The sequence below is a fragment of the Coregonus lavaretus genome, assembly GCF_964263955.1.
Source record: "Coregonus lavaretus genome assembly, chromosome: 30".
In the NCBI taxonomy this organism is placed as follows: Eukaryota; Metazoa; Chordata; class Actinopteri; order Salmoniformes; family Salmonidae; genus Coregonus; species Coregonus lavaretus.
Genome location: NC_140017.1, coordinates 26,419,403 through 26,431,881, shown reverse-complemented (window position 1 = coordinate 26,431,881; position 12,479 = coordinate 26,419,403). Strand labels below are relative to the sequence as shown.

General features: G+C 41.4%; 1 protein-coding gene across 2 annotated transcripts; it reads right to left on the bottom strand.

The window, feature by feature from the left end:
• Positions 1-1,402: 1,402 nt before the first annotated feature.
• LOC311106141 (dual specificity tyrosine-phosphorylation-regulated kinase 1A-like) lies at positions 1,403-11,839 on the bottom strand. Of its 2 annotated transcripts, XM_084148467.1 has the most exons (12): positions 11,400-11,487; positions 9,515-9,584; positions 7,423-7,619; positions 7,123-7,215; positions 6,795-6,983; positions 6,505-6,652; positions 6,090-6,376; positions 5,778-5,924; positions 5,513-5,653; positions 5,095-5,398; positions 4,745-4,869; positions 1,403-4,416 (listed from the first exon to the last, which is right to left on the bottom strand). In XM_084148467.1, exons 2-12 carry the CDS (start codon positions 9,522-9,524, stop codon positions 3,844-3,846), a joined length of 2,214 nt encoding a protein of 737 aa, XP_084004593.1. In that variant the 5' UTR covers positions 9,525-9,584; positions 11,400-11,487; the 3' UTR covers positions 1,403-3,843. The 2 variants fall into 2 exon arrangements, with proteins under 2 accessions (XP_084004593.1, XP_084004594.1); XM_084148468.1 differs by lacking the exon at positions 9,515-9,584 and having other exon boundaries at positions 11,400-11,839.
• Between the last annotated feature and the right edge of the window lie 640 nt (positions 11,840-12,479).

Here is a 12,479-nt window from a genome sequence, read left to right as displayed (position 1 = left end):
GTCTCTGTTGTATTCTATGTAATTGCACCAAGTGTATCACTTTTCACGACGTTGTTGCTATGGTACAGCTTTCAATTATTTACATCTACCATTGTTCTCCAAATGTAAAATGAAGGGCTCGTCCGGGATTTGAACCCGGGACCTCTCGCACCCGAAGCGAGAATCATACCCCTAGACCAACGAGCCACGGCATAGAATAAGCTGATCTACATGATTATAAAATAAGAAATTCTACGTGCTCTTTCTTATAGTGATAATGTAACTAATAGAGTTCATAAATACACTTAAATCATAATACACTATAATACTACTCATTTACATCTCATCTACACCCATTCAATGTAGCTTGCTGTTGTGTATTATTCAAGAATCACTCAGGCTTTCTTCCAACACTAAGTTAGTACTATAACGTTAACGTTTTGGTTTGTTGCGCTGATCAGTGTATTAATGAGTGTTAATCATTATAATAGGCTACACAAAGGAGTTATTATGGTGTTAAACAGTTATTATTATTGAGCAGAAAAGTGGCCACTATCATGGTAATTTATTTGGTATTTGTGCTGGTAATAAATAGCATTGAGACAATAGACAGTGTATTCCTGGAAGAAATACACATTGGTGTGTGAAGATAAGTTGAGGAACAGAGGCACACAAAAGTTCAATTAACTTCTTTTTATATATCATACATAAGACTGTCTTAATATAATACAAAGGGCATTGTCATATACACAGCAAAGTATTGACTAGATCTTACAATCTGTGGATACATGGACTTATCCTTTTCCCCCATGCTGTTCAGTTTTATAGTGCATGTTGCATGTACAAAAAATGTGATAAAATGTGGAATCAAAAAATGAAGGAAAAGATATTCAAATGAAATCAGAGGACTTGCCCTTCTGTAGGGTGAGGGATATGTCAACAAGCACTCAAACATGTGTGAAACCCACAAACATAACAGCCTTATTGAAAATGGAACCACTTTTTTTTCAACCATGTGCTTCTCATACAACCAAAAAGTAAGGTTTGTGGATGCACATGCACTTACAATATACCCTGTGAAAATTAAGGTTTGAAGATCTAGCTTTCCCTGTTTGATTCAAACCCTACCTCATAGTGTTGTCCTGATGTAGTCAAGTACCTCTGCCCAGAGGCCATGTTACACCACTGACTAAGAAAACTGAGATCTTGCCACTGAATGGTCACCAAATTGACAAACAATCATCATACCAGCAGGAGCAAGGTAGTGAGTTCTATACTTCCTTTATTAAAAAAATATATAAATATATACATAAATTCTATTTCCACTATTAAAAAGGGTCTGCATGTCATGACAACTGCTCTAGATCAGAGGTCAATCAGCATGATCTGAAACAGGCTCACACTTAAGAGTCACTCTGGAGGTTTTCTTCATCTTTATTTTGGAATGTTTAGTACCAGTATGAGTGCCAGCAAAACCAGTTTCTGAGTCTCCAAAACCATGAGGGGTATGAAAAGGATTGGGATTAGAACCTAAACATTCAGATAAAATCATGAGGGGTATGAAAAGGATTGGGATTAGAACCTAAACATTCAGATAAAACCATGAGGGGTATGAAAAGGATTGGGATTATAACCTAAACATTCAGATAAAATCATGAGGGGTATGAAAATGATTGGGATTATAACCTAAACATTCAGATAAAACCATGAGGGGTATGAAAATGATTGGGATTATAACCTAAACATTCAGATCAAATCAAAATATCATTACAGGTAGCTTTACATTTGAGTTTGTGGTTATACCAAACATGATTTGTCCTTGTGATGGTCTCTCCCCTGAATTATGATGACAATAGAATGGTGTCCTGCGGTCTGTGTGTGTTTAACTAAGAAGGCTGTTATGAGCAGGACTTTGGTCTTGTTACTTTTCCAGAGTTGACAAAAAAAAAAAAGCACTTCAAAATCCCTGATATAAAATAAAATGAATGAAAAACGTATTTTATTAACTGTAGAGTTCTACGGACATGCATGTCTGCCTAAGTTGAGCACGCATGCTCAGGACATTAGCAAGAGGGCTGACTGGCACCATTTCCATTTGAATAGGACCAGGCTTACAAGGAGGTGCCCTGCCAAATCATTTAGAAACAATTGTCTGTACACTGGTACACAGGGTAATGAGTCTAAAATAGTCTCAAGTTTTATGGCAGTAGCTAGCATGTTGACCAAATGATGTATGAAAGGCAGCAAAACCCTTAAAAATAGTATAAGTGGTGGAAAATGTGGAAATAGAATAGTTGTCTCCATTGAAACATCCGTTTTTTAATTCTGCTACTCTGGAGCCTGCAGAGTAACTACCAATGTCTCTAAACATACCAAGGTTAAAAGAGAGACTCCCCAAAATAATATGGAAACAGGTTTGGTAAAACGTTGCAACCTTAACTGTTAGACTATATGGTAGCTAAGTTCAACAACTGTTTCCAGTTTTGCTAAAGCAATATATTGCCGCTGTTTTGTATTGACATTAAAATAAGACCATGATAAACTGAGTCAAAAGTGGTGAACTGCTACATTATTGGTTACAGACACCTAATATGCTATAGAACAACTGCTTTGGTATAAAAAAATATCCAAAGGGAAAATAAATTCTTGTAAAATTCACAGCATAATTTGAGGAGAAAAAAAGGCAGTCACTCTTTTCAGTTTAAGATGGAGATATTTGTGCAGGTGTTCAGATGAGGAACTACATGCAAATGGGGGGGGGGGGGGGCAAAGGTACTCTGGAAAATATAGTTCTTTTCACTGTGAAATCCTTAATCTGTGAACAAGATTTTGAGGAAGTAATGTTTAGGAGATTGGTGTGTACAAGACCCTGTAATGTGGGGCCCCATTGATGAGAAATCGTTGTAGAGAAAGGCCTCAGAAATCATCATTCTTAATGACCTTCTTCTATTATGTTTATTCTCCTTAAAGAATTAAGGGCTGTCTACAGATAAAAATAGAGGAAAGCCATGTTAATTCAAATGATAATGTCCAGCTCCGTCCCATTCCAAGTCCATGAGTCGTAAGGCCAAAGGGTTATCTGAGAACCAGCCACTGACTGAACCAGTCTTCCCCGCGCTGGGCCGGATCATTTTCTTCTCCAGAGCCCATCTCTGCTCTCTTGTCAGTGCCAGGCCGGGGCCAGGCCCAGCTCACCAGGCCCACAGGGCTCTGGACCTAAGGGGGGCAGCGCTCCCCCCTCAGAAGCTCCCCACTCGACATCTTCCACCTGCAGGGTATCCCCTCCACTGTCTGGGCCAGCGCACGCTATAGGAACTCCACTGCTATGTGCTCCCCTCTCACAGAGTTACACAACACCGACAGACAATACGAAATATCACCACAAACACGTTCCTCCTGGTCAAGCTACAGGTTTTAAAAGCAGCTCTTACTTTAAAAAGGGTAAAACAATCAACAACCTGTGGAACAAAAATGTCAGAAATTCCACAGTTTGAAATAAGAGTATGTGTTAGCATTTCATTACTGACAGCTACCTGTAAAACTGCTTCCAACTTTATCCCCAAATGCTCACCAGAAGATTTTGCCATGTAATACCGGACAGTGGTTATTTGTTACATGAATTTTGTGAAACGGCAGATGGATGTCTCAATTTTACTATGGTTTTTCAGCAACATTACTATGTGCCTAATGATTGCAAAAGGAAAAATGGAAACCACATTCTTTTAACAAAGGATCTTCTCTGTAGTAGCGGTTCAGTGATATCTCCCTTCTGACGTGAGCAGCTTTAGTTCGACACACCTGTAGTAAAAAACACCACCTTAAAAATGACGCATAGGGGGAACACACAGCCAAATGTCAGTGCAGTCACGAGCTGGCCATGGAACTCTGCTGCACACACACTCCAGTCATGGGAGACTCCTCCCGGTCCATGCCCTGCCTCATGCCCAGGTGGCCCTCTGGTAGGTAGTGGGCCGGCCCCGTGTTTGTGCCCATGGGGTATGCGGGGTGGGCGGCCATGCCTGTCTCCTGCCGGGGGTTCGAGAAGGCGCCCAGCCCCATGCTCAGCCCGCCGTGGTGCCCAAAGGGCAGGTGGCGGAGCTGGTAGGCCTGGTTGCCGTGGTTCCCAGTGGAAGAGGAAGATGTGGAGGAAGAGGAGGCAGAGGAAGACAGGGAGGTCAAGGACAGATGGCCATGCACCAACTCCATGGAGTCCTGTCTGGAGGCGCTGTGTGTGGGGGAGGTGTAGTGCCGCGGGCGGGGCCGTGTGGCCATCACCTGCGCGTGGTGATGATGGGGGTGGGAGTGGGGGTGCAGGGCCTTGGGGTGCTGAGGGGGGACATGGAAGGTGGTCTCCTGGACTGGGTGGGTCTCTCCGGCCACTGGCTCTGGTCCAACGCCGCCTCCCCACACCAATGGGGGAAGGTAAGTATTTCTTGCCTGTCAGTGGACCACAGTTTCAGAAATCAAATCAATGAATGTCTCTCAAACTGGCTCTGACTTTGCTGATAGCTACTTTATTGAGGAAAAATGTACCTAATATGACTGTGATGTGATTGTCCCACCTAGATGAACGCACTAACTCAGTCGCTCTGGATAAGAGCGTCTGCTAAATGAATAAATTGACAAAATGCTACTTGGAAAGTGTCTTACCATTACATTCCCAGTGCATTTCATTACATTTAAATAATATTGACTAAATTAGGACTTACAATAGGTTGTCTATTGATTAATTTGCTTCTTTAAATGAATGACAAAGACATGTCACCTGTGGACAGAGGGTGTCACCATCAATGGCTGGCAGCACTGCCCCAAAGTGCCCTCCACTGTGTAGGTGGTGATGGGTGGGGTCTGACCTCGCTCTGCCACTGGTACTGGTCCCAGATGACCCTCCTGCAAGAGAGAAGAGGGCACAACCTCAGCCTACGTCCATCACATCACATCTCAAAGATAGTGCAAAAATGACAACCCAGCAAAGGCTGAAAATACTTTTTTTGAAGCACCATCAACTGTTTGGTTTCCCACCAGTGCACTGAAAAGGGACCACTTTGAAATATGAGGCCGCAACCGCAATATTCAGTGGAGAGAAAGAGGGTTGATTGAGCCAGGGAGTGTTACCTGAGCTGGAGGAGGTGCTGGAGGTGGTTCCAGAGGACTGGGACTGCTCCAGCGCTGGGCTGGTGGACACACTGCTGCTCGTGTTGGTCCCCTCATCTGCAGTCTTCTTGAAGAAGCTGTGCTGCAGGGCGTAGTAGGGCTGGATGCGGCTCTTGGGGTCGTAGTCCAACATCCGCAGGATCAGGTCCTTGAACTTCAAGTAGTCAGCGACGGCGTGGCCAGACTCCCCCGCCCGCCGGCCACCTGGACCCCCGGCCTCCACACCCATGATGGAGTGTAGCTTCCGAGAGGCTGGAGGCTTATACTGCTCAGAGGAAAGACGGAGGGGATGTTAGGTAATTGAACCCAAATACACAACACTACCAAAAGCCACTGTTGTTAGGATACCACATTGAGAGGGGAATTGCAGAACACTCACCCTTTTGCCATCTTTGGTCTTCTTAACGCTCCATGTGCCATCTGATAGCTTCTCAAAGAACTTCCTGGCTTTTGGGGCTAGGTCCATAATATGATTGGGGGGGATACCTAGAACTTCAACTATCTTATTCATCTGGTCAACCTGAGAATTATAGAACAGAACAAAATACTGCCATGGATTAATGTTAATTGCTTGTATCAAATTCATTCACTTAAGTTGGCTACATTTAAAATGATCTCCAGATAGTCAGTCAAGCCTACTGTACCTCGTTGGCTCCACTGAAGAGGGGCTCTCCGGTGTGCATCTCTACCAGGATGCAGCCCAGGGACCACATGTCAATGGCAAGGTCATAGGGCATACCCAGCAGCACCTCTGGGGAGCGGTAAAAACGACTCTGGATGTACTGGTATATCTGAGGAAGGAGAAAGAGTCAATCACAACCCATTCTTATAGATAACATTACAGATCTCAGCATTACAAGCTTGAGAACAGAACATATGCAAGATATGAGACGTGTGCAAGATGCAACAAGATTAAACTATTTTGGATCAAGACAATAAGTAGTAGATTAGCATACCCTCTGTCCCAGTTGGCAGGAGCTGCCAAAGTCCACTATCTTGATGGCGCTCCTCTTGGGGTTGCACAGCAGGATGTTCTCAGGCTTCAGGTCACAGTGGATGATGCTGAGCTCAGGTGTGGCCAGGAACAGCAGCGCAGTGCAAAGCTGCTGAGCAAACTTCCTGGTCAGGTTGAGAGAGACACCGCGGAAGTTGGTGTTCCGCAGCAGGTCGTACAGGTTGTATGAGAGCATCTCAAACACCAGGCAGAGGTGGTTCCGGAACATGAAGTGACGTTTCAGGTGAACTACATGACAGGAAAAGGAGACATTCTGTCAGTCAAGTTTGGCTGATACACATACAAGAGAGACTGGTGTAAAACATGACAGTGCTCCATAATGGCTTGGACAACAGACAAGCACTAGAGTGCATTACCTATGTAGTATTTCATCTCAGTGTCATGTTTGTTCATGAGCTCTAGGAGGCGCACTTCAATCTGGGCTTGATTGAGAAAAGCTTTTTTGTTCTTGATGATCTTGATGGCAACCCACTCCTGCTCTGCACGGTCATAAGCTTTTACAACCTACAGCAATCACAAGGAGAGAAAAAACACCAACACATATTTTCTTATGTTTTAAATCACACTAGCTACACAAGTGCTCAAATTGAGAACAATTTCCAAAGTTGATCATGGGAATAATGTTGAATCATTTACAAAAGTGTACCTGTCCAAATGACCCTTTGCCGATCAAGGAGTCGATCTCATAGCGGTCCATCCACTTTTCCCCATTCTTGACGATGTAATCGTAGTTGTCATCGTCGTAGCCATCGTTGAAGACCTTCCTCTCTTTCTTGTGACTGGAGTCTTCACCCTGACCCGTTTGGTGCCGCCGCTTCTTTTTTGCATAATACACCTAAAGTCCAGGAAAGAACACAAATACAGATATGAGCATATGTACTTCCTGATCTAACTGACATTATGACAAATATTCAAAACTATAATTTTTTGTTACGTCTGCAATTCAAACACTGAACAGCAGAAACCAGTCTCACCTCATTGATCTGTTTATAGGTTTTGATAAGGTCTATGGAGAGCTTCCGCAGGGGAGCCAAAGTAGGGTCACGAAAGCACTGGGGCATGTGCCTCTGTAACAACAAATCACAAGAAAATTATTAATATCTCAGACAGAAAAATGTTTTATGAACTTTTCTTACACTTTGCAATCAAAATGATAGGCTAGTTAAAGTTCTGATTTCTATTGGGCAAGTGTGTGTGTATTTCAAAGTATGATTCTGTACATTGTTGAAAGTTTGTGTCTAGTAAATTGAAAGGTTTGTGGGTTGCTTGTATACCGGGTTGGCAGTGAGCTGTTGCGTCTGGTCGCTGTACGGTAGGACCGCAGCAGTTTGGTCAGTGCTTGGCTGGTGGCGTTCACTGTACTGCTGGTGCGTATGGGGCATTGGAGCAGCCATCTGAAGACCAGCAGCGTGGAATGAAAAAGAGGGCGCAAGCCGGACGGACGAAGGTTTGCATGCTGAAGTCTCTCCTCCTGAAAGAAATCAACATTTACACAAGTTAATGCTGAAATTGTTATAAAAACAAACCTTATACAAACTTCCCCTGAAGTAGTGACAACTCAATTTGATTTTCCAGACTGATTTCTCTGTCAATGGCAGGTTTCCTGCCGTGACAAACTGATCTAAAATACCACTTCAAGAGGTCTAGAAGTGGCACACTTCAGCTTTAACCTTTACTATGTAGTATGAATCTCAATGATTATCAACTACAATTCTAAAATGGGATGTTGATCAATTCTAACTAACATGTTACGGTGAGTGTAATTTAACTCATACATTGACATGAGTAGGAAGACATACGCCTAACTCTTACTGTTAAATTGTGCTATTATTCAAATTATATATGGTGTGTGTTGTATTAGCACCCATGAGAAGGTGCTGACAGAACAGCCATTTGTATTGAATGGAAATGCATGGCTTTACTAGTAATACAATCTAGGTCCTTGTACATTGTGTAAAGGCTTAAAAAACTAAAATATATACCAAAACATGTCCATATGGTAAAGAAAATATTGGCATTTATCTTTTTATTAGCCTTTATCAGGGGGAAAGGCTATATAATATGTACTTTTAGATCAGGAATAAAAATGTAATATCTATACACCCTGGGTAGTTAATCAACCTTCTCTTTATGTGAAAAGGAATCAGAAAATTATTATGTAGCTTGTTCATCTATCAGCATCTCACCAGACAACACAATTCACCAGTGCTACACAGTAACCACTATTCAGAATCCCAGCAACAGCACCTAATTAGCATAGCCTATCACCACAGAGATACAGCGTGATTTGGCAAGCCCATCAATGCACAGGCCAATCACAACGCAGTATGCAAATAGCCAACTTTTGTTGCCAGGGCAGAGTGGCTCCCATTTTCCAATGAGAAAGCAAGAAATAAACAAGAAATAAAATTGAACTTTGGCACACAAGAGCCTGACAGCAAAATAGCAGCACAGCCCAAAACCTGCACTCCATCTAAGAGCACTAGAAACAGAGCTGACCCAGCTGAGGAGGAACAAATATATCCAGACTGGTAAATATTATTAGGAGAACCTTGGAAATAAAGATGTACAGTAGCTACATTCCAGGAGAATCCAGTTTAGAAGTATACAATTGTAATATGCTATTTCTGACATGTCATACTCACAATAATAAAACATGTATTAGGTATAACTGATCGTGGGGGTGACCTCAGAATCTGACAAAAACAAATAAGGTAGCCTAGTCTAACCCTGTTTCTCACTATAATTAATACAGTACTATTCTTGATAAAAATGGTTATTTATATTGTATGTATAATATTATACATTTAATATTATATAATTATATCTGGGGCTGGTGAGATCATGCTTGTCCTTTGTGTAACTGTTCAATAATGCCAGTTGTTCAAGAATGCTTCCAAGCTCACAAAATGCAAAAGACTGATGATCTGTAAGGATGACTGGCATTTCTCTTTCACTCCTTTTAAATGTAATCCCAATTCCAAATTGTTAGTTTAATAATGCAACCGAAATTCCAGGGAGAATGCACTGTAATGGTCAAAAGGAACACGACAAGGCAGTGGTAATCAAGAATTGAAAGACTGAATCTGAACATCTGGAAAGTCAAATAAATAATATACATCTACAGCCACTGACATAACTGTGTTAGAATTTTTTTTCACTTATGGTGGAAATGTCTTCATCATGTGCAAGATGCTTTGCACCAACAACTGAAAGTTGTTTTGAAGTAAGCAGGTAACTGCTTTATTTAATAATTGAGTATTATATTTTTTGATTGACAAGATATGGTTAGGCTGGGGGGGGGGGGGGGGGGGGGAGTTCAGAAGGCTGCCTCCTCCCCACCAAAGACAAAATATAGCAGCTAACCTGGATGCATCGTCTCCTGTAAAATTTCATATCATCCTGGGAGGAGAGTCCAGCAGCAAACCACAACCCACTATAAAGAACAAAAAGAGATAAGTATCATTGACTGTGCATTTTAGGTGGGAGCTACTTTCCAAAAGCACAAAAACTTTGGTGGAAAAAGGGGAGAGGAAAAAATACCAAAACATTGCAAAGGCAATGGATTACCCATACAACATTTCCCGAAAATATTTATTGTAAAATTAACATTTTGTAAATCTAGAAAATAGAAAGCTCTAATCACTCCAACAAATCACATTTTCCCAGCCAGTCTGGTTAATTTCAGTGAACCAATTATTCAAAGATTGTCAACATGCCGAACACAATTAACCTTATAAATCTAAGACTATGAGGCTGTTCACTTTTTGCAAGAACAGTTCACACAGAGACAGGTGCCATCCTAACAAGCAGGTCAAATCAGGTGGACCATTGTTGTGGACCTAGTAAAACTAGAAATCTCCTCTCAGAATGTCTATACTCATTGTCAAAGCCATTACATGTATATGCCCGTGATGAAGATGATGACCTGAATGCCTCAACCGCAACTAACTAATAAAAGACAATCAAATATTACACTAAGTATTTTCAGTGTGGGAAGGCTTGCTAAATATGATATGCAGTATAAGCCTACACTGCAATGCAAAAGTGTTGTGAACACAAACTGCACACCATTTAAATTATTCAGAACAGTGCATATAAAATAGAGGTAATTCTTCCTACTGTTCCACTTAGGATAAACAAGGTAATTGCTTATAAAGCATAAACGATCGAAACATTCCCCGTTTTCAGGACCGTCTTCTGAACAGTTCCTTTCCTGGCTATTGAGTCGAGGCATGAACACAGGCCTAGCTACATGGATATACCATTATTATAATAATAATTTTAATTATTGTATGTAGCTTCATTTCTAACTATCTTCCCACAAAGTAACTATGTCTTTCCTATGACATTGTTTATTTATTAAAAACGACTCACTCAGTTTTGTTACATACTTGCACACTCAAAACGGGCTGTCATCAGTTCAAAATAAGGAATTGTTAACTGTTAGCTAGCTACTCACAGGTGATGGAGTATTTCTCGCCATGGTTGGAATTTCGAAAGTAAATCATCTGTTTAGTTCAGCCTTCTCAAGAGCAGAAATGTCAGCGGCAAAGTCTGACTTCGTCTACAATGACAAATACTACCTAGCTAGGTTGCTCACTAGCTAACATTACCCTTACAGCTTTGGTACGTTAAGGCAAGCAATCCGTTTCCTCTCGCCAGAGTGAATGCAGTGACGATGTGTTCTGCGAGCGAGCTGTATGGGCCTAACTTTAGCATACTAGCTACGACCAGCTAGCTAGGTGGCGAGCTAACTAACTAGCAAGCCAATAATGCTGGATATTATGGGGCCTGAATTGTTAACTGGATACCTTGTTACTGTTACCTTGCCCCCACCTTTCTAACAGGTTAGCTTGCTACGGTAGTTAACATGGCTAACGTTAGCCTCGCTTGCCCATAAACACTCAACGTTAGCTAGCTAGCTATTAACTTACATTAGTACTTTGACGTAACGTTAGTTAGCCGCTAGCTAATGTTAGCTACAACTAAAGGGTACAATGTTGTTAGCAAAAAAGGTTAGCTAGCTAACTAGCTAGGTTTAAAACATGTTAGGTGTAGCTAAATCTAGAGCGCTAACGTTAGCTAGCGAATCTGTACTGGCTAATGTTAGTGACATCCTCCGGCCAATGCAATGGTTGCTGATCGTTAGCTAGATAGTTATAGCTAGTAAATTAGTTAATTACCACCCATGTAACGCTAGCTACCTTTATTACACAACACACATAGTCAGCTTCATACACGGGCTCACCTCTGATGGCACGATCTTCATTTAAAGTCAAATAACCTGTATGATAGGGCAACTTATCCAGCTTGAGCTTCTCTGCCCTCAGTCGTCGGCTAAGTTAACGTTAGCAGTCAGTCACAGTCAACACAATTCCCGTAACGCGAAGGTGAAAAGGCTCCTCCACTGGCCAGCCAAATAAAACTTATTGACGATCAAATGCGTCCCCAACCAAAAAAATTAGTTATCCACCCAAGTTCGACTAGCTCGCATGTTAGCTAGTTGACTAAACGAACGTGGCTACTGCTGTTAACTAGCTAAGGTTAGCTAGTTAGCTAACAAGATTCTGTAGCTAGGAATTCAACCGCTAAATAAAGGTTGCTACATTCAGATTGTTCCATTTTCTTGTAAGCTCACCACGGGAAACACGGACGTAGGCAATCATAACGAATAATAATCAAGATCCCAAAAATATGAAACAAATATCATGCCCTAAAATATACGCTTAATTTGGACAATCATTTTTATGTCAATTTTCACAAAATGGCGCGCGTCCCAAACCTGCGCAGTGAACCGGTCCAGTAGACCAGAGACACTGACAACTATAAGTGCGGCTCCCCCTAAATATATTTAAACTATGCTAAATCATTTGCCTCTTAATTGTCTGAATCCGATCCATTTGACGCATTGTTTTCAACACAAATGTCAATGGTATATCCAGCGATTGCGTTATTCCGGCGGGAAGGGAGAACATTTGAAAATAATCCGCAAAAAAACCTTCTGACAAAATGGCGATGGCCTGAGTTGTTACTATGACAACTGTCAATCAAACTATCCCAATCCCCGGATGAACCAATGACGAGGATAATTCAACCATAGATTCAACGTTGAACGCTGTCATAACTTGTCAATCAATCAGTAATTCTAATGAAGAAATTGTCTCAATTTAACTATAACATTCTAAGGTAGAATACAATAATCTAGATAGGATTTCTAAATTATTTTTAAAAAATGCATCAATAGTTGTGTTGCAGGAATTTGCCAAACTTTTTTGCATCCATGTTTGAGGCAGTCATAAAACTGTATGACTGCAAAAATAAATTTTCA